Raw genomic sequence first — 22,554 nt, forward strand, 5'->3', positions numbered from 1 at the left:
GCTACCCCAAAACACATCTTCTTGTGCAGCGAGTACAGAGCTACAGAAATGTTTATCGATCCCTAAAAGAGTGTGTTCAGGCTCAGAGCCAGACTCACGGACACTTCTGCAAAGTGGCTGTTTGCTGCTGGTTTGAAAGACTCACCTGAGTCCTCGGTCTTCCTCACCATGTGTTTCTTAATTATCTGCTGTTATTTACTTACATACTAAAATTATAGACTTACAGGTGCACTTTACTGTGAACTTGTACTCTTGTGTTTATGGACAAAGTGGTTTTGACAGTGTCCATTAATTTTTATGTTCCGAGGCCTCAGTCCGCGCACTGGTAGCTTTCCAAAGAACCTCCCTCCTCAGTCTTGGTATCAGTCTCTCAGAGCGGAATCCCTGCAGACTCACATGTCTGTTTGAACTGCTGTTTGATTGTTTCTAAATCACAATATTTTTGTGGCCTTACAGAGGTGACTGACACAGGAAAAGAGTTTGTCTGTTTGTGTATGCTTGCATGTATGCTCTACGAAGTTCCATCCATGTTCACGCATGTGTGTGTTTATGGTGTAGACGGAGGTTAGAGTTGGGTATGTCAGGGATTAAAGCTCCTGTTGGGACCCTCACAGTTCAGTTCCCTTTATTCTTCGTTAGAAACAATGGGGGTGCGGCACTGCAATTGCTGATCAGGGCTGAATTTCAAAAACTGCAAAAAAAAAAGTTGGCAAACTTGTTCTTTGTGGAGTTCAGCGGTTAAATTAATGCAAATAAAAATATTTAAAACTAAAATGCTGCAAAAATAAATTAAGAAATGATTTTTTTCTTTTTTTTTTTTGATGTGTAATGTGTCTCTCCTGGTCTGGATAACTGTAATGACTCTGGTTTAGCCCTGTAATGGGAGTCAGACTTGTAGTGCCTGTCACCCTCCCACTGACTTTTTTGGCCACTTAGATTTTTTTTAATGCCTGAATTTAAATCATGCGTTCATGCTACCACAAAGCTAGTTAATCAGTTACTGTGCACCAATCACTCCACAGTTATTGACATGCAAGAGCTCTGCCTGCTTTTTTACTTATTTTTGCTCCCTTTACTCCAGTGACTCTCAGTCTAGGAACTTCCTGTGCTTCAATGAGTCACAGTTGAACCCTACAGAATGTGTAGTGTCATATTTAGTATTATAATTTTCCGGAAGTTAGAACAATGACAAACGATTATAGTGTAGTTGCCTGAATACATCATGATCTTTATTGTGACCAAGATATTTATCATGACTCTCTGTGGAGCCAATGGGACTCTAGTCTCCAAGTAGTGCTTGCCAGGAATTCCGTCCATGAGCGGTGTACCTGTAAGCCGTGACCCCCAAACTGCATTTCTAATAAACTCCCCCATTATCATTGTCACATCGACGTGGCAGAGGAAGGTAATATATTAAACCTCCAAAGCATGCCAAAAATAACGCCATGTCTGATTGTTTCACAGAGAAAGGCCATTGTGTGTCCATGGGAAGCACCACAGTCCCAGGGTCTCTCAGCTGATTCTTTAAAATGACTGATCCCCTCCAAATACACACACATGTTTAGCAGGGGCGTGCTTTCATAATCTGTATGTATTATAGATGAAATGGATGCAGTGGATGGATCTGTACCATAGCTATGGCTATACAGAAATGCTGAAACTTTAAAAATAAGTGGATCTAGGTGGACTTGTACTCATTAAATGAGCAGCTACAAGTGGTGTTAGTTCTTAATTGATCTCACTGTTTGGAAGTTTCATCCATCACTGAAATACTCAATTAACAGAATGCATTTTTTAACAGCTTGCTTATTTTTCACCATACATTAGTAAGCTTTCTGTCCACCCATTTATTTGCAGCTTCTTGCCTACTACAATCATTACTGGAGAATCTAGTTAATGTCTGTGTGTGTGTGTGTGTGTGTGTGTGTGTGTGTGTGTGTGTGTGGGTGTACAGTATTTACGAGAGAGTATATTTATTCTACAGCATGGTTGTTTGTGCTTTAATTTAGTTTTCATGAAGATGGATGTCTTACATGATGATTAATTACAAGTTAATGGGTGTGTGTGTGTGTGTGTGTTTTCATGTGTATGTCTCCTCTGTGTATGTGGTGGTGGTGGTACAAATATGACAAGCATGTACACATTGTGTTTAGCCGATTACTCCAAGTGACATCTGCTGGTTTAAAAAATTGGTAGTTTCACCTGCATTGCAATGCAGTTATGGACAATGTAACAGTTTTGTTTGACCTTCGTAATTAAACTGTGATATAAAAGCACAATTGAATTCATAATCCCCCTGTGTGTGTTGCAGATCTTCTACAAAGTCACCAGAGAGATTTTCCCCGGTGAGGAGCTGCTACTTTTCATGAAGGCTGAAGAGTATTCATGTGCCACCATGGCTCCTGATATTCATGGTCTGCATCACAAACACACATTTCTGTCCATTTTCAAGACCTTAACAACACATATACCTCACTTACATGTATAATATGCTAATGTATCTCCCTCTCACCATGCAGAGGAGAGGCAGTACCGCTGTGAGGACTGTGACAAGCACTTTGAGTCCCGCAACCAGCTGCTGGACCACCAGAAGCAGCCGTGTGGGATGCCCCCCTCCTCCTTCCTTAACCCAGGTTTGACTTTTATTTTTAAATAGGTGGGCTATTTTCATGCCATTGTAAACAGTGGGTACTGAAGAGTGACATGAAGAATGTGTAGCTGGACTGGGAGAATATGACACTAATGATGCAAGGGCTTTGTTTACCCACCAGAGCCAGTAAAAATGAGATCATACAATAATGCCCAGTGGAAAGAAGAGAATTATTAAAAAGTTTGTAAATTATGTTTTATTTTATGCAAGCTAAGAGTAAGAGAGGATGTCATGTGAAACTTTTCAAAATCCAGAATAGTGGTAGAACATTGTTTTCACCTGAGACAACTGAGCCAAACTGACTACTGCTACACAACAGTTAATGCAGTGAAAATATATTCATCCATTATTTGTCCAAGACTTGACCTGAATGTTGTTATGGTAGTAATGAGAGATTCAGTGTAACTTGTACGAGACTGGACCACAGACTCAATAACTGACCAGGGCCTGCAGCATTGCAAATCATTATATTTTCCCCATATGATCTATGTAATTGAATATATGGCTCTTAAAGACTGCAGACATACCTCAAGACTGCGCAACTCCCCAACTAGCTGTTACGCCCAAACACATCATTCCTTTATAATTTATATTTTTAAGTTAACTTGCAGTCCTTGTAGGGTGTATACATTTTGAAATACATCTGATATACAAATGGTAGGTAAACCCAAAGATCATAACACTGGATTTTTTGAACGGTTTAAACAACGATTTAAACAGTCTTCTTGCTTTACTTTATCTTTTCTGGTGTATCTAGGAGGGGACAGTGACCTGAAGGCCCAGGAACCTCAAGACTTGCGACCTCTCCACATGTCCCATGGTCTACACGAGTGTAAGGAGTGTGACCAGGTGTTCCCTGATGTCCAGAGGTAAGTGAATAGCTGACACACACACACTCAAACACATAATTTATTTAGCAAGATCTGATTTTCGTCTCCATCAATACACATGCAGAGCTAGAGCTGTCAGACAGCCATATGACACAAAACAAATTTCCAAATAATCATTGTTGTTTTATGCTGTGTCTGTTTCCTGCAGTCTGGAGGCACACACTCTGTCCCACTCTGAGGAGAGGGAATATAAGTGTGACCAGTGTCCCAAGGCCTTCAACTGGAAATCTAACCTGATCCGACATCAGATGTCGCATGACAGTGGCAAGCACTATGAATGTGAAAACTGCTCAAAGGTAAAGTGATGACTTTTGAAGGGGATATTTAATTAATGAACATTTTTTTCTGTGTCCACGTGTCTGTTTTGTAGAAGCAGATAGTAACTCCCCGTGTATCTGTGTGGTTGCTTCCCCCAGCAGGTGTTCACAGACCCCAGTAACCTGCAGAGGCACATCCGCTCACAGCACGTCGGGGCGCGGGCCCACGCCTGCTCTGACTGCGGCAAGACGTTCGCAACGTCTTCAGGCCTCAAGCAGCATAAGCACATCCACAGCAGTGTCAAGCCCTTCATGTGTAAGTCACTAAGACCCTACCTATGTAAGTCTCCTCAGTACGTTATAATAATAATAATAATAATAATGATAATAATAATAACAATATGCTTGTGACTTGCCTTTAATAGAAAAACTGTGATGTTATTGCACAAATACATTTTTATCAAGAGTCATGTAATGTTCTACAGGAATTACACATGGGATTATATAGTATCTGTGTTTAGAGTGGCAGTACCATTTCTTTAAGACAAGAGTCATGCATCTGCATCAGCACTCTCACACAGTGCTGATATGATGATAACAGCATTTAAACTAGCATGTAATTGCTTACTGTTGCCTCTCAGAGTGACCCAGTCTCACCTACTGTTGATGCTACAGCTAACAGGCTTTTTCTTTCCCAGTTGTCTTCAGTAAACGCTAACCCCTGCGAGACCCAAACACATTTTGACCTTTTACATTTTCACCACCTCACACCGCAGGTCTGATCTCCTTCCCCTAAAGCATTATGACCTTCACCCTTTGCCCCGTCTCTCTTTCCCTGACCCTGCACCCCAATGCACACACAAACAAGCTCACAGAAACCTGTCCACACACCAAATACACACTCTTTCAAATACACATTAACACACTCACGCATGTATACATAGGCCAGAGTGACTGCATTTCCACTGCAGACCTCTGACTCCCCTCTCGCCTCCTCTCTCCCTCCGCCACATGCACCATTCCTCACAAATAGCAACCACATGTACAGCCCTCTTCCCCGTGCTCCCTCTGAATAGGAGTCCATTTGCTGTAATCAGCAGAAAATATGCAGGTTTAAAAACAACTAATGGCTGTGTAAAAAAGACAAAACATGAAGGCTGCCTGGGAGAGACCATGTGTGTGTCCGAAGTGTTTGTTTGTGCAAGTGCTCTTGAAGGGCATGTACGTGTTTTGGACTGTATTGTACTGTATGCACACGTGATTCTGTTTGTATGTTAGTGCACGCAATGTGTCAAGGATGTGTCTCAGAGCTTCTCTATGAAAGTGAAGCACTCAGGCCTGCTGGGTTATTAATTTAGACACTCAGACAGCCACTACTTAGCCACCGCTCTCTTCTCAGGAATGTGTTTATAATATTTTGTTTCAGTTTATTAAGAGCTGACGAATACACGCGTGTAGTGAATCAGATCTTACACTCAGTGTGTCGTGTGTGTGTGTTGTTAGTCTGTAAATGTCACAACTACATGATTTATGGTGCAGGGCTTTTTCTTGTAGTTTGCTCAGGCCATGTGGGTATACTTGTAAAAACACACACACACACAAAGAGAGAGTGATGGAAGCAGCCATCCCCTGTACACACTGAGTGGACAGATTTAATAACTACTTATTTACTATTAGAAATGATTCATTCATTGTGTCGACGATACAATCTTTTATTTTACACACAATGTATTACTTAAATTTCCAAGTAGACATATTACCTACCTCACTGTGAATGTCTACAGCCTAAGCTCAAACAGATTCATTTTAATCAATTGAAAGATATTCAGACACAGTTTTCTTCATCTGTGTTGCAAGACACATTCACCCCTTTCAGAGAGGAAACATCATGTGCAAAATCAAAGGAATCAGGCACATTTTTTCCCCAGATGTTTTCAAAATGTTCAAAAACTACCTTTCTGCCCTCATTGTGTCCACCAAAGCCAAGCCACAAATACACTTCATTTCAATTTAGTTTTTAGGGTCTATTCATTAAAATAGACTTTTTTATAAGATTGAATTCACTCTTGGCTCAAGTATTTCCATTCGGCGTTCCTCTGGGGTGTTTATTTAAATCTGTTTCCACAATACTTTTTCCCGCTCTTCCTCTCCATCTCCTTAAATTGCCTCTTGTGCACCTTGTGGCTGGAAGGCATCCAAAGTATGCAGAAGTGTAATCACAGTGTGAGCATAACCACTTCCTTATCCTCGTTTGGAAGATCTAATAACACTGTGAACAATATCAATCATCCAGAGCTGCTTCTAACTGCTTTCTGATATTATCGGATGATCAAAGTCTTATTGAAACGTCAGCTGCAGTGTAGCTGACCTGCAAAATATCCTATAGTGTGGGAGGGGGACAACGAAGAGGAACATCTTCCCCCTTTCATAAAATGCAGTCTTGACTTTTATTAGAATAGCAAGAGAAAAGAGCATGGGAAAACAATAAGTACTTGGCTACCATCCACCTTTGTAAATTCGAGCAAATCGTCCATTGGTAGTAGATAATGTTGACAGACTAATAATGGTAATAGATAATGTCAGACGGTGAGGTTTTGTCTCAACGCCGGGTGTTGCCACTGTAAGTCTCCCAGGGTCAGACAGAGCGACAGAAAGGCACACAGGGGTTGACTGTGGGAAGGTCATAGCGCAGGACGACAGGGACCCAGCTATGGGGACAAGGTGAGGGGGCTGAGGGGTTGACGGGAGAGGCCCGGAGGGGGAAGAGGGAAGAGGGGCAGTAGAGGACGTGAGACCTGTCCCTGGGAACCGGACTGCAGGATAGGATTCATTCAACTCCGCTTCCTTCACAAACTTAAAATAGAGCCATTGTACTGCATGCGGCTAAGAATGCCTGTGTGTATATCTGTATGTCTTCATGCCTGTGTGTGTCTGTGTGTGTTATTCAGTTTCTCTGAGTTATGTGAATATTTTGTGAATGTGCCTGCATGTCCGTGTGTGTGTGTCTGTGTGTGATTGTTTATGGACTCCCTGGGAGCGTCCCTGGGAGGACAATGGGGCTGGAGATCCCTGGGAATTTGGTTTGATGTGCAGGTGATGAGTGGCAGCAACTGACTCACACCATCAACCAAACAGATTCCCTTACAATGCCAGGATCTGGACACACCTCTCCTCCTTATTTTGCTGGGAAACTGTTGTCAGAGTATTGATGGGAACACAAGCATATCATTCATACTGTATTTCCTCTGCCTTAGCCCCAGCCAGCCTGAAGCATGTTAACTAGAGATGTCATATCATTTGATGTTATTTTGTGTGTGTGCGTGTGTGTGTGTGGGTCGGTGTGTGTTGAATACTGATACGTTCTATATCTGTCTCCGTGTCCCTGCAGGTGAGGTATGCCACAAGTCCTACACCCAGTTCTCTAACCTGTGCCGCCACAAACGCATGCACGCTGACTGCCGCACGCAGATCAAATGCAAGGACTGTGGGCAGATGTTCAGCACCACATCCTCCCTCAACAAGCACCGGCGCTTCTGTGAAGGGAAAAACCATTTCACAGCAGGGGGATTGTTTGCCCAGGGTATGCCTCTCCCTGGCACCCCTGGCTTGGACAAATCAGCTCTGGCGATGGGCCACAGCAGTGCTGGGCTGGCTGATTACTTTGGGGCCAGTCGCCACCATGGCGGGCTTACCTTCCCTGCTGCCCCAGCATTTCCCTTCAGCTTCCCTGGCCTCTTCCCCTCTGGACTCTACCACCGGCCACCACTCATTCCTGCCACCTCTCCTGTCAGACAACCAGCCCATGCACCTGTTATTGGGCCTGGTGCAGAGCTGAGTAAGAGTCCACTGCTGCCTCCCAGCCCTGGACTTCAGGAGTCCAGAGAGCTCCTCAAGGCTCTCCGTAAAGATGGCGGTGCACCTGGCAACCAGACGGCAGGTTCAGAGCTCCACACCCAGAGCTCCTCGTCTTCCTCAAAGCAGCGGAACAAGCAGAGTGACCAGTCCGAGAGCAGCGACCTGGACGATGTCAGCACGCCCAGTGGAAGTGATTTGGAGAGCACATCGGGCTCCGAGCTGGATAGTGACATAGACAGTGAGAGGGAAAGGGGGGCTGCTCGAGAAAATGGCAAAGGCCCCAAGAGGAAGGCCAGTGAAGGAGGCCCCCAGAGCCCCAGCCTGACAGGCAGCAGTGCTGCCAAAGACTTTCCGGGCCCTTCCCTCATCCCATCCTCGCTGGACGAGCACACAGCCGTAACAGGGGCTGTAAATGACTCTATTAAGGCCATTGCCTCCATTGCTGAGAAATACTTTGGCTCCACAGGGCTGGCTGGTCTGCAGGACAAAAAGGTCGGGTCTATACCCTACCCCTCCATGTTCCCACTGCCTTTCTTCCCAGCTTTCTCTCCTCCAGTTTACCCTTTTCCAGACAGGGACCTCAGACCTACAGGCCTGAAGGGTGAGCCACAGTCTCCAACAGATGACTGCAAGAAGGCCAAGGGCAAATCTTCATCTGAGTCACCATTTGACCTCACTACTAAGCAGAAGTCTGCCACATTTGCCCCCTCCAAACCGGAGGCTTCCCATTCCATTGGTCAGGATCAGCCGCTAGACCTGAGCCTGGGGACTAGGGGCCGTGGACGCAATCCAAGAGAGGAGGAGACAAAGAATAACCTGGGATATGAGGAGGAGAAGGCAGTGGTTGAGATCCCAAAAGCTGACACCTCCTTACAGCATGCCAGGCCCACCCCTTTCTTCATGGACCCCATCTACAGGTATTGTTATTACCAGTAGCTTACTATACTATAAATCAAGTCACTACTGCAATTTTACATCATGTGTAAACAGTAGCACATACTTAAACTGCTGTTACACATTGTATTATGCAAGAGCCCGAAAATGTTTTCATACTCCAAAAACTCTTCTGGTGTCATGTAATTTGTAATTGTAATTTTTTTTTTGTAATACTGAATACAAGTACCAATATTTGCTGCTGTACATGCGTTAAGAGCTGACAGAAATCTACTATTAGCAGGGTTGAGAAGAGGAGAATGAGCGATCCGTTTGAGACTCTGAAAGACAAGTACATGCGGCCAGCTCCAGGCTTCCTCTTCCATCCACAGGTAGGTTCTGACTGTGGCATCATTGGGAACTGGGACAACTTGGGACATTTAGAAGGACTATAATAAGATGTCAATCACCTTATTTGCTCAAAAGACTAACTCAACAGTGCAACTGTACATTTTTACCTATCCATTCTTGTTATGTTTATTTGGATTTAAAATCTAATCTTAGATGCCTGTATTGACCCTAGATTGATTTAATAGACAGCAACAGCCCTAATGTGTCAGGGTAGCTCTTGTTCAGTCCTGGCCATTTGAATTTACAATGATTGTGATTTGATAACTTTGTCCCAGGCTGACCAAACTGGATTAATGAGGATTAGTATGTGGCTCCAGCATTATCCAAGCTACTGCCTGTTAAGCCCATAGTTGGCTATCTGAAACAGATGTGGCAGAAAGAAAGGGCACACACTGACACGGCTTCCCATAACATATCTTTGATTACAATATAAAAAATGATATGCTTTTAAAGCAATGATTTCTGCCCCTGGGTTCAGTATTTCCAGTGTGTGATTCTATATATGTGTGTGCACACGTGCACGCGGGTGTATGTGTATGTGTGTGTCTAAGATGTGTTGCATTGACATTCATTTGTTCAATCTTCCCCCACGGGTGAGAACGGTTCTTCGGAAAGTGAAAACACCACTTTCTCAGGCGGATGATTTTTTTTTTCCTCTTTTCTGGCCGTTTCAGGTCTGTTTTTTACAGGCTGTTTCATTTGTCTGATTTATGTCCCCTGTCCAGACTGCTGCATGGGCCCAGCCTGCAGCAGCCACATGGCCGTCCCACACGCCTTAATGAGGTGTCCTATCAGTAGAAACACTAACACAGTGCTTAGGCCATCTTTATGACTTTATGATGTCTGGACACACAAATCATTCCCAGAAACTCCAGACCCGGGTAGGTCTAAGCCAGACCAGGCAAGGGGCCCTTCTGTATACTTTTGAGGGGGTTTGTTTTCAGTCACCTGACTCACTCTTGAGCCATATATCAAAAAAGAGGTTGCAAAGCTGAGGGGGCTGGAACATTTTTTCAACCTTTAGTGATTCAGCTTTTTTGTTTCCTGGCAGGAAATTTTACTGCTAAGCAATACTGGCTTAGATTACATACTGGAATTGTATTTGTAGCCTGCTATAATGAGCTTGTTGAACACCAGGAAGTGTTGGAAATTATTATAGCCTCCTATAATTCCAGCGCCATAACTCTGCAGATAGGCAGCTCATTGCTCATTCAAAGTTGATCACACAGAGACCCATCATTCTCTCTGTACCCATATGTGTCCAATCAAAAGCTGTTGATTCATGCGTCACTTCCTGGTTCTGACTGCTTTCTCTTTTCCTTCTGTTCCGCCCCTCAGTTTCGTTTGCCAGATCAGAGAACTTGGGTAAGTTCCTCTACCTGTACCTCTACCAAACAGACCCCATCCCTAATTAATGCATGGGCTGCATAACAGTTTACAACTGACATCACCCAGCATTCGCATGGCTTTAGCACATCACCGTCACGCACTGACTGGACTCGTGTTTGTTTCTGGCCATAGAACCACTTTCTTATATGTTAATACAAAAAAATTTCATCATATCATACATGATATACTATTTTGTAGTGATTCATCTTGAGTATTTGAGCCTTGCTTTTTGATTTGTTTACTTCTTTACATTTAGACATATCCCTTCTCTGATTCACATGAAAGGGTTTGAGCGGGGATTTCCAGCTATACCCTGTCCATCCAACAGCTCTGAATATATGTTTGCTTATTTGGAGAATGAAGCAGGGCTCTTGCAAATGGGCATGGGGAGATGAGTGGAAGGTGGGGTGGAGAGTGGTGTTTAGGGGGGCTGCTTTACATCAGCGCAAGGGTAACAGTCTCTTTGGGACACTGGTGGGGGAGTGGGGGTAGTTCCTCCCTCCAAACATCTGGTTCCCGATAAAGATCAACAATTGAGAATGCATCTCGCTAATTAAGGCCCTCACAGCATCACTGACATCTGAAGATAGCCAATCAACTGCTGGTCCCAGAGCGACGCTACAGCAACAAGCAAGTTCACAGACATACACACACTGCCTGGGGGGAAGGACAAGGGGGTTTAGAGAGGTGTGTGTATGTGTATGTGGGTTGGGGGGGTCTCTTATACAAAGGAGTAGGGGGGTTATAAAACCTTTGAAAAATCGCTTTAGAGCAAAATGTGGAGCCGTTTATCCTCTTGTCCTTTAAGTCGAACATTTCACACACACGGCATTGTCAAACAGTGGCCTAATGAACCTGGCTCACCATCCATAAAAACTGCTCAATGGCTGAAGGTTTTTGAAGTGTAATCTGTGGCAGACTAATGGTTACTAGTTTCAATCATTAATATATCTAATCCATTGGATTGGATATGTGAATCATTTACTGCTTGACTGAAGACAAAACATATTACTGGTTTAGAGAAAGTGCTAAAACACTTTCAGCTGTTTTTGGAACATTTTGACTACAGAATTTTACACTAAATAATAAAAGATTACACATATGATTAAAAAGATTATTTTGTCTTCTTACACCAACATGAACCATGCAAAAATGGTTTCAAAATCAGCTCTGAACTGGAAAATATTAATACTAAATCAATATTCATTTTGAATCATGTACAAAGTTAAATTGGCAAGTGTCTAGTATCCAATGACAATTTCATTCCGCTACATACAGCCAGACAAATACCAATACCTTGTTTATAACAGGGTCTATGCCTTTCATTTAAAGAATACAGAAGCAATTGTTTACCAAAGGTGTGAGCTTAAACTCTTAATATAGTGCAGCGGCATGAGTGTGTTGAGTTGGTGGTCAGAATACCAGAGTAGATGGAGCCGGGATGGAGTAGTTTCAGCTCTAAAAAGTGTCTTATCGGACAGGCTCGATACTGCCGACAGCTTTAGGGGCCCTAATGTTCCAAAGAGTTATGGGTTCTCGTTGAGCAAGGCAGACAAACCGAGCATTCACTCCAGTGCCTGAAAAGAGCCCAGTGAAATACACAGTGCACATTCAAAAGAAATATGAAAGCATTTCACCTCCCTCTTCCCCACAACTCCTTGCCTATCTTTCAATTCATTGCCCTCCTTCTTTCTCTCGCTCTCTCGCTCTGTTCTCTCCCTCTCTGTCTCTCCCTTGCCTTTGATTCATGGCATGCAGCATTGGCATATTCATAATCAAACGGACCTGACACTCCACATCCTCCCTCAGTGGGAACGTCAACGGCTGCGGCAGGAACTTTACACTCGGCCGTCACTCCTAATCAGCCACTCCCAACACCAGGCTCCACCACCATCCATCAGCCCTTCTCTCTCCGGGCTCTGTTTGCGTTTTCTTTCTATCTTGCTTGCTTGCTTTTTTCTTTCTTTCTTTCTTTCTTTCTTTCTTTCTTTCTTTCTTTCTTTCTTTCTTTCTTTCTTTCTTTCTTTCTCTCTCTCTCTCTCTCTCTCTCTCTCTCTCTCTTCCTTCTTCTTTCTTCCTTTCCACTCTTCTCCCCTATCGTCTAGTCCTTCATCATGCTTCTTCTCCGATTCTCTTCCTCTGTTTCTTTCCCCTCGGTCTGCTCCATCTTGGCGTGAAGCCTGAGAGTGACAGGGGGTGAAAGCAGGAGATGAAATGTCAGAGTCGGAGCAGGGCTCCAGTGGAGGACCCGAATCACCATTGATTTGTTGCCTTATTGAAATAAGAATAAGAAACCGGCTGAAAATTCAATACACGCAAAATAATGCAAATTTGTGTGGCCCCTTTTAAAAAACGAAAAAAAACCTCCTCTGTGTGTGTGTGTGAGATGGGCTGACAGGCCCTGCGGCCTACTGGGACCCCCTCACCCCTGCCCCTCCCTCTATTTCTCCCTTCACTCCCCCTCCAGCCCCCGCTCCTCCCCCACCCCGCCCCTCTCAGCACAGCGATATCATTATTACCCGTGTCTGGCCCTTGATCAGTAATGTCAACATCTTTCATATTGACGAATGTGCTGTCTGCCCGCATTGTGCACAGAATAGTTTACAGCCCAGCAGTGGACATGAATCACTCCTCTGCCACACACATACACACACACACACACACACACAGACTCGTATCTGACAACACACAGATACACACTAAGCACGTACAATCACGCTCACATACTACGCACATGCCTGTAAGCACGCACATTCTGCACACACACAAATGCATTACAAATACATTCTTCTCTCTCTCACATACATACATATATTTTGTCTTTCACACACATTGATGGCAATTAATCAACTACGGCCACCATGCAGCACATACTTTCTCATTCATATACATACACACACACACATGCACAGACCAACTGACAAGTACACATATCTCCTCAGAGACTATCTGATGAAAGTAAATGTTCCGCTTCATTAGTAGATTGGCTGCAGTGCTTAATGTGTGTGTTTGTGTGTGTTTATGTATCTACTGTACATGTATATGTGTATTCGTAAGAGAACAAGAGTTGGCTGAATTTAACATTCAAAGTTTCACACTTGCTCTCCACTGACCATGAATAGGAGCATACTGTTTTTTGTTTAACTACAAAGTTATGAATCAGTATCAAATGTACTTGTCATGCACATATACCAGAGATTTGACCTTGTGATTCATGAATCATTGATGAACGTCATAATACAAATTCACCCAATACCTGTGTCACTTCATTTCACCTGATATGATGCCTGTAAACACTCGTCAGTCAAACAAGATATGAACAAATCTGTATAGAAAGTCAAATCTATAAATATTTGGCAGTTGTGCTTAATGTAAAGGAATCCACAGTAAATGTAAAAATGTATGGTTGCTGTACTTCTTTCAGTTAAGGACATATGCCCCAACTGGTATATTGGCCTAAATTATTCATTGCATTTTGCTTTTTGCATTTATTGCATCCTGCAATCAAAACCCCAAAAAAGTATTTAACCATATCTTGCAGCATAATTGCATGGCTATCTACAGTAGCCAGACTATGAAAATATTCATTGAGTCTGTTATTGTGTCTTAAATCCTATTTTTCTATATTTTTTAAAGTGAAATCTCACAGTTTGCTAAGATAATATCCTTTGTTTCTGATGTAAATCAGTTTGGTCCAAAAATATTTTTGACCCAAATGACAAGATCGTGATAAGGGATGCCCCTTCCTGATAAAACTCTATTCAAACATCAGTTTCTTTGCAATGCTAAATGTTTTTCAGCACAAGGCTAACCCCTCACTCCTGTCCTTCCTCTCCTCTGTCTCCTCAGATGTCGGCCATCGAGAACATGGCAGAGAAGCTGGAGACGTTTGGCTCCTTAAAGCCAGAGTCTGGTGATCTGCTGCGCTCCGTCCCTTCCATGTTTGACTTCAGAGCCCCACCCTCTGCACTTCCAGAGACGCTGCTGCGCAAGGGCAAGGAGCGCTACACATGCAGGTACCTACAGAAACTGGTTTGGCATATATTATTTTCATTAAGTGTTTTTTTTTCTGAGGACGAGTTATAGCAAAAGTTCCTGTTCCTGGGTTTTTTAAATATTAGAATAAAACAGGTTTTTAGATAACTAAATTAATGTAGATAACTTAAAATGTTTTTTATTCCTTTATAGATATTGTGGGAAAATATTCCCACGCTCTGCCAACCTGACCCGCCACCTAAGGACTCATACAGGAGAGCAACCATATAGGTAAGACTATTTCTACAAGTCTAAAGAGCCACGTTCACACACATGTACTGTCTCTTGGAGCTGTCTGTGTGTGTATATGTTGAAGAGGTATGTGGGTGTTTAGTTTTGGTTTGAGCTGTTAAGGGAAGAGACGGATCATCCTCCTCTCTCGCCTTCTGCCAGCATCCCTCCATCTGTCCTCCTCACTTCCAAAAATACACACCATACAAAACTATATAGGGAAATTATTGTGAAGTCAAAAATCTGATTTGCACAATAGCGCATTAACTCCTCAGTGAAGAACTGCTTTTCTTTCCACACACAGTGTATTCTCGAGCAGACAGAGACGGAGAGATGCAGCTCATTCGTTAATAGCGCATGGATGTTTTCCCAGGGAATTCTTGTCTACAGTTAGAACAAAGTTTATGTGTGTTTTCTTATGCCGTAAAAGCCTGGAATAATTATCCTACTGCTAAATAATTTGCCTGATGAAAAATGGTGTCCGTCGCCAGGGTGACAGGAAGAGGCCCAGGCCCGGCAGCTGTGGTCATTTTTCTTGTGCGTATGAGGCCAGACTCCAAGTGATCTGCAAGCCTACTGGCTACTTGCTGCACCTAGTGAGGCTTTTTTGCCAACAAAAAAGGTTATCACGAGATAACAAGTTATTTTTTTCTGGAATCATAGTCCACTGTAGTTGGCAGTAGACTATGTAAAACTTTGGGAAACTTTGGTCACCGTTGTAAAAGTCTCCCTGCCATCCCACGTCAACACTGCAGAGTTTTCCAGGTGGTGCTGAGGTAGAAGTAACAATGCAGCAGCAGTTCAGTACACAAGTAAAAATGAATCTTGCACATTTACTACATTTGGATAATGAGTAAGCCCTGGCTAGCACTGCTCTGCTTTGTAGTTACTAAGGTAGTGGAATGTTGGCCCAAAGCTTGGAGGAGGCCTGCTGACCACAGGGGAGAGAGAAAGACAGACGCAGTCCTCTACTGCCCCAGCCTGATAGCCTGCACTCCACACACTGGCATGCCATTAAAGATCACCGCTGTTTATTGTAATTTTTTGTGGAGATAACCGGGGGGTTTCCTGAGGGACAGCCAATCGAGCGAGCTAATTCCACCCGAAGAAAAGATGTAATCTTCTCGTATAATTTTGCATGAAGAAACTTGGCAAGTGGCTCTAATTTTGCAGAGCTAGAACCAAATCTGTTGCGTGCTTATTTTGTGAGAGAAGAATGCAATTTTATTGCGCTGGCTGGAGATAAGAGGCAGAGCTGTTTCACCTTAAACAAGCTCCTCCATCATGTCTGGGACTGTGGGACTGCTGGGACTGTCTGTATGCGAGTGTGCATGTGTGTCCTACATTATGTATCCCATTATGTTTCCCACAGAACAAACCACAGGTTCCTGATTCATTATGGAGTATGTTATTATGACTAGCAGCTTGTGCATTTTGCTGTTTTCATGATTGTTTAAGTGAAAGGCCTCCACTTTTCCTACAGGTGTAAATACTGCGACCGCTCCTTCAGCATCTCCTCCAACCTGCAACGTCACATTCGCAACATCCACAACAAGGAAAAGCCTTTCAAGTGCCACTTGTGTGATCGTTGCTTCGGTCAGCAGACCAACCTGGACCGTCACCTCAAGAAGCACGAGAATGGCAACCTATCAGGTGAGAATACTTGAACATATATTTTTGGTTCAAGCCACTTTTCCTCTTTCCATATTTTATCAGAGAAAATGAGAGCTACTTGGCTGATTTGTGACATAGCAATACATTGTATTTATAAATCCTTCTGCTGAATAATATAAAACATAATTTGCTCATGATTGGAACCAATTTTAGAAGCTGAAAAATGAAACTATATTAATCTGTCATCTAACTCTTCAGCAGCACAAAGTATTTTTTGAATGAGCTGCTTTCATCAGCAGCACAGCTTATGGGCTTGATAGGTTGCATCACTCTGACTCTGAATCAGCAGAACAAGCAGTGACACCTGGCCAGCAGCTGAGCGCAACAGTGCTCAGAGGAGTTTTTCACTTTATCAGACACAATGTTCACTCTATCAAATATGAAATCAAGGATCTGCCAAGCTTTCCCTTTGCATCATCAAACAACATTCAACAAAATTGTTGAGCAGAAAAGCTGTTTCCCCATAGTTCAAATAATGCCGCTTAAACCTCGAAGATGCTTTGGCAGGTCCATTATTACAGATGCATTTTGTGTGGCCAAACATTGTCAAAACTCACATAATTTTATTTTAAATTGTATCCAAGATCTCAAGGTTTCCAAAGATGCCAAATATATCACAGAGAATTTCATGGAAAATGTTCCCTATGATGTAATGGGTCCACGATTACATCATTAGGAAAAAATTGGATTTGAATATTTCACTCACTGTAACTGGACCCAGCAGATACAGAATATGTCAGACTGTCATAAAGTGGCATATTTGAAGCTACTTATGGGAACTTTGGGGGGAACAAACAAACTGTGTTAAAAACGCACTCAGTTCTCAGTCAACATCATTTAATTTACTTTTTAAACAATGGAAATGTGCGTTTTTAAATGCATTTTATAGGCAGACGCACAGCCATCATTTAGAAATGTTTTGGGACATCATGGTGCAACATGCCACCTATTTGCAATATTGATTATATTGAAATTTAAAAACACATCTTTGGAGACAAAACGGGAATATTTTTTCTTTCTGCAGGCACTGCAATGTCGTCCCCACAGTCTGAACTGGACAGTGGCAGTGCCATATTGGATGACAAAGAAGACTCTTATTTCAATGAAATAAGAAATTTCATCAGCAACACAGGCCAGAACCAGACATCACCGGACCCCTCTGAGGAAGGGTAAGCGCAGTTTTGTGTTCATTTTTGAGGGCCTGTCTTTTTTCTTGATCAGATCTACAGAGCTAAGCAATGTTTATAGACAAATATCAGTGAACACTCAGCTCACCCAGGCTTGTAACCCACCACATCTCAACAGCAGGCACAAATGAGGGCCTGGGCCTCCTGAAAAAAATTCAACTACATGATCACATTAATATGTATTTATCTGAAGCTACACCTGCTAGCCTAGCCTACATTACTGCACATTGAACTCTTGCATTAATTGTGACTACATTAAGATTGTTGGACTTAAAAAGGACTCTAAGGGCTGGAATAGTTATGAATAATGGGTCAGCTGCTATCAGCCCTTTTTAGACGTGTATTTTCATACCACCCAGCCAGCCCTTGTTAATTATCACATCATGCTCAGAGGTCTGGAGTAGAGAGCAATCATCTGTGATGACATTTAAGATACGGGTAGGTTTTGGAAACATGCAGCTCCTTATATCAGTTGCCTTTTTGGCCACACATACGAACAGATATCTGTGTGCATGCAACTTCGTCTGAGCATTATGCAAATAAATTCTTGGAGCTGTGATTAGGTTGGATAGCCGTTGAGAGGTCTGCTCAGGTCTCTGAGTTTGTTTTCACGTGCCTCATGTTGGTGTGATCTCAGGGCAGATTGTGAGTCCAGATAGAGATCTCTCAGACTGGTGTATGATTGTGCAGAAGGCCTGTGAGAGCAGGAGCCCGGCGGTAGAGCGTCAGCGGGACGGGAAGAGAAGCAGGAGCGGGGGGTGCAGCAGTTAGCCCACCACATCTGGAACCAACATGTCTGCCTACAGGAAGAGGGTAGAGGGGGTGGGGTCAAAGGGTCGGCCCGTGTTTCCTTTCAAAGTGCTGTGCTCCTGACTACTTCTGATAGATACTTTATCCCCAGCAAATTACCACGTTTGAAAGCGTAATTAGCGAATCTGTTTTCTTAATCACAGAGCTCTTGCTCTCTTTTTTGGAGCGAGTCCCTTTTTTCGGCCCTGCGAGCTCAACACGGCACGAATTCCACCTTGTTAGCCTCAAACTCTCCATCCCAGCGGGAGCTCTCTCGAAAGCACAATATTATCAGCTGCTGATAAAAGACGATGTGGATCCTGTATGTGCTAAAATATAATCTGCAATAATTCCCTCTCTCCCCTTCTTCTACGGTCACTGCACGCTCAAATGTGGCCCTTTCAAATCCAGCGCAGGTATCCTGTTTATAAGCATCATATAATTATGTGGTGATGTGCTTGATGTGTTTTGTTTCCTATCTACTTCCCCACATCCAACTCTCAGTCCTCATCTCTGAATCCTTTGTGCGAAGAGAAATGGCATTTTTGGGAGCTGACGAAAGACGTCCCAGAGTGTAATTAGTGAATCAGTCTTAATGTGGTTCCAGATGATTTACCAAATGGTGGTTTCCTGTGGCTCTGAGACAGAGGGACAGATTAAGACTCAGGCAGTTTGGATAGCTAGCCCTCTCTCCCTCCACAGGGATAGAGGAATGGACTGGTTGGCAACGCTCTCATAACTCTCCCACCAAATGGGGCTGTCAGCTAAATATTTTGCCTATTAGATGAATACGAGATAGTAGAGAAAATAAACAATGAGAGAGGCAGAGCACTCCCGTTAAGTGGTGCAACGATCAACCCAGTGCTGCTGTGCCCAAAGGGGCCCCAGAGCCTCGTTGACAAATGGGATTCCGGCTCTCTCAATCCCAGCTGCCATGTCCCGCCTCAGATCCACCGCTCTCTGCTCTTTATCCCATACGCTCTATTGTTTTTGTATATATAGAGAAAGGATTTTCACAAGACGAAAGCCAGCATCCAGTATATGTACGAAACCTATGTATAGTTATTCCTTATGTTACTAATTTAACAAGCACCAGAAGAATTCTTTCTCACTTTCTTGATTGCTCTCTCTTTTTCTTAAACATAAAAGGAGTGTGTTTATAAAATGTACAGCTAATAAGGTAGATGTCACTGTAATTTTTTCTTCCTTAAAATGTCTACTACTTTATCAAGCTGTATTGATCTAATCATTGTTTTTTTGGCCTGCAGGTTAAATGGCGGTCCATTTGAAGAAGAGAAGCCGCTGATGGCCAGCCATGGGTCACGTGACCTGGAAGACGAGGAAGCGGAGGAGCTTGGTGCTGATGAAGAAGAAGCGGAAGAGCCTAGCAACACCCCTGGGAAACCGGAAGGCAAGGTGCTTCCTAGCAGCCTTAATGATGACATCATGCAAGACGAAATGGACTTCAGTGGGCCAAACGACTTAAACCTCAACTGCAAAACCTCTCCTAGGAGGTAAATCCGATACAGGGGCATACAACTAAAATATCATTTTACGTTGTGTAAATGATGATGCTGAGGAAGTATCTTGAAATTGCCTTATTTTCATTTCCTGCTTGTCCTCCAGATATAAGGATGAGGACGAGCAGAGTGGCTACTCAGCCTTGGAGCATATTCGTCACTTTTCGGAAATGCGCAAGCTGGAGGAGAGTGAGCTGAGTGACGGAGATGGAGATGAGGACGATGGATCGTTTGGCTCCCCCTCTCTGAGTGAGGCAGTCAAACAGCCACTCTTTAGGAAATCTAAGTCTCAGGTAAAAGAAATATGGACAATTCAAATGCATTCACGCCTGTTTACCTACACAATGTATATGTGTATTTGCATTTAAGCACGGTAGTTAAATGTAATCCATCTCCCTTTCCTTCAGGCGTATGCTATGATGCTGTCTCTGGCTGAAAAGGACTCTCTCCACCCAGCCTCCCACAACCCGGCCACCATGTGGCACAGTCTGGCACGGGCTGCTGCTGAATCCAGTGCCATCCAGTCCCTCAGCCATGTATGATGACACCTCTTTGCGCTTTCCCTTTCACCTTTCAACCCCCAAACCTGACCTATGGCACTGGGAGCCCATTGCAGGGGCTATGTGCGGGGCCCCTGATCGTCCACAGAGTGACTGCTGAGCAGAACCACGGCCCATCTGACTGCTGAGCGGCGCGCCTTACACACAAAGCAGGGTCACTGTCCATGCAGAACCCAGCCCAGCCCCAGGCCCAAAAACCCCCAACAGATAGAGAACAAAATGTCCCTCTGAGACCTTAAAATTGATTTCTTACATTAACACCAACCAGGATGATAGCAATGATGACGATTGTGGTGAAAATAATAATGCTAAAGTAATAATAGCTGTATTTATTCTGCTGAATTTCTATGTTTTGCACAGCGAAGGCAGCTGGTGGACATGGAAGATGGATGTGCTGATGTATCATTGCTAGATTGCATTTATTGCCCAGCACATACAAAGCAAGAAGAACATTTTCCCGCCGAGAGGGTGAGTTTGGTTGTGTCTCTAAGACAGCCAGTTTCAGCCTAGTATGTTTCACTGTGCGTAAGGCATAAGAGCCCTGGCTCATCTGATAAAAGTATCTTTAAAATGTATTACAAGAATTCCCTTTGACCCCCAGAGATCCACAGGTGTTTCTCATAAATACATGTACTTGATGATAAAAATGAAGGGTGTGGTTAGCAACCTCAGTTCAAATGAAAACCGCTCCATGTAAGGACAGCGCTAGCAGCGCTTTAATATCACTGAAGTCATTGAAGAACAAATAAAAAAAGTAATTGTTAAACGGAAATCAGGCCAGTTTCCCATCTGCGTTTTCATAGCTGCGTGTGTCTGCACAATCATAGCACTGTACACAAGTGTCTACCAACTGTTCTCCACTGCACTCCATCCTGTCCGCCTGCGCTATCTGTGAAAGGATATAAATAGATTGTCTTTTTAGTGGAAGAGAAGAAAACACAAAGTTTTTTTTGTTTTTGTTTTTTTACTGAGATAAGTAGCCAGTGCTGAAGTTAATTGTTGTTCTGTAAAGGGCATATGTCTTTTTTCAAAACCCTTGAATCCATCCTAGTCAGCCAACAATACCACTAAATAGCCCGAATGCTAGTCGTTAGCTACTCCATGCTCGTGTGTCTTTCATTTTTAGACAATCATGATTTTGTTTTCATTTTTTTGTTGGTGTTGTTGTTGTTATTTGCTGTTGTATGTTGAGAACTGTATTTATTTCTTGGCAAACTGTAGTTTGTTTACTGAATAGCACTGCTCTTAGCCCAGGTGAGGGGAGATTCCTCACCGGGCCTATCCCAGAGTTCAATGGGGTTTGTAGATTACATTTGAGTGCCGGATAGTATTAAACATACAATTCACTCCTTATTCTTCTAATGAAACCGGTCGATGAATAGATATTACTTAGGGTTTTTTTTTTTTCTATGACAATTTAATGATTCAATTGTAAAAAATGAAAAACATTATAAAGAATGAATAATAAAAAAAAACAGGTATAATTTCTTCATAAACGCATGATTGGTCTGGTAAGATCTGTATCTGACATTTTCTACGGTTGTCTGCAAGCTTGTGTGACGTTCAGTTCATGTTAATCCCTTGTGCCAAACTTATGATAAATAACAGATTACTTTCATTTATTCTCCCGTTTTGAGGGACCAGATTTTTTTGTTTGTTTTTGTCGTTGTTTTGTTTATAATCGATTTTAAAAAGTAATCAGCAAGTTGAGGTACTTTGTTTTAATGCTTTCTACAATGTAACTGTTATGCATTTCAATTCAATACTGTGGGAGGAACAACTAAGAAATAAAGGACTACAATGTGGATTGAAATGTCTTCCATTCTCTCTTTATTTCTCTTTAAACATTTTACTCACCCTTTCTCTCCCATCTCCCTCACACCTCCCCACACCATATAGTCCGTCTGACTGCCCATCATTTTGACCCAAACAGAGATTTATACTTAGAAACGTGTCAGAAAACCACCTGGCGCTTTCTTCTGGCACTCCCATGGCCTCCAAGAGCGAGGGAGAGCCTGAACTCTGGTCCTCTTTTTTTCTCCAGGCTTTGGCTCACATAGAGAGAGGGAAGGAGAGAAAAGGCTGGAGAGGGCTTGAATGTGGTAGTGGGAGCGGAGGCAGGAATGTGTCCTCTTTATTTGTGTCCGTTTGTGGGGCATGATGGATGAGTTGGGTAGATGTGATGACCTGGCTCATCGCTCAAACGCTCAATAAGAGTCCCATCCTGCAGCAG

The 22,554-nt window shown here is 43.1% G+C and overlaps 1 protein-coding gene across 14 annotated transcripts in view; it reads left to right on the plus strand.

The window, feature by feature from the left end:
• mecom (MDS1 and EVI1 complex locus) overlaps positions 1-22,134 on the plus strand; it is a 132,574-nt gene extending 110,440 nt beyond the window's left edge. For 3 of the 14 annotated variants that reach the window (XM_044202415.1, XM_044202428.1, XM_044202429.1), the window contains 15 exons: positions 2,312-2,414; positions 2,520-2,633; positions 3,408-3,519; positions 3,689-3,836; positions 3,957-4,137; positions 7,186-8,569; positions 8,827-8,917; positions 10,275-10,301; positions 14,175-14,341; positions 14,514-14,591; positions 16,075-16,244; positions 17,290-17,434; positions 19,510-19,755; positions 19,868-20,054; positions 20,169-22,134. In XM_044202415.1, coding sequence (XP_044058350.1) covers positions 2,312-2,414; positions 2,520-2,633; positions 3,408-3,519; positions 3,689-3,836; positions 3,957-4,137; positions 7,186-8,569; positions 8,827-8,917; positions 10,275-10,301; positions 14,175-14,341; positions 14,514-14,591; positions 16,075-16,244; positions 17,290-17,434; positions 19,510-19,755; positions 19,868-20,054; positions 20,169-20,303 — 3,288 coding nt within the window. In that variant the 3' untranslated portion in view covers positions 20,304-22,134. The remainder of the gene's footprint in view (positions 1-2,311; positions 2,415-2,519; positions 2,634-3,407; positions 3,520-3,688; positions 3,837-3,956; positions 4,138-7,185; positions 8,570-8,826; positions 8,918-10,274; positions 10,302-14,174; positions 14,342-14,513; positions 14,592-16,074; positions 16,245-17,289; positions 17,435-19,509; positions 19,756-19,867; positions 20,055-20,168) is intronic. The other 11 variants (XM_044202417.1, XM_044202423.1, XM_044202422.1 and 8 more) reach the window with 11 other exon arrangements.
• The last annotated feature ends 420 nt before the right edge of the window (positions 22,135-22,554 follow it).

This window comes from Siniperca chuatsi, linkage group LG7 (genome assembly GCF_020085105.1).
Source record: "Siniperca chuatsi isolate FFG_IHB_CAS linkage group LG7, ASM2008510v1, whole genome shotgun sequence".
Lineage (NCBI taxonomy): Eukaryota > Metazoa > Chordata > Actinopteri > Centrarchiformes > Sinipercidae > Siniperca > Siniperca chuatsi.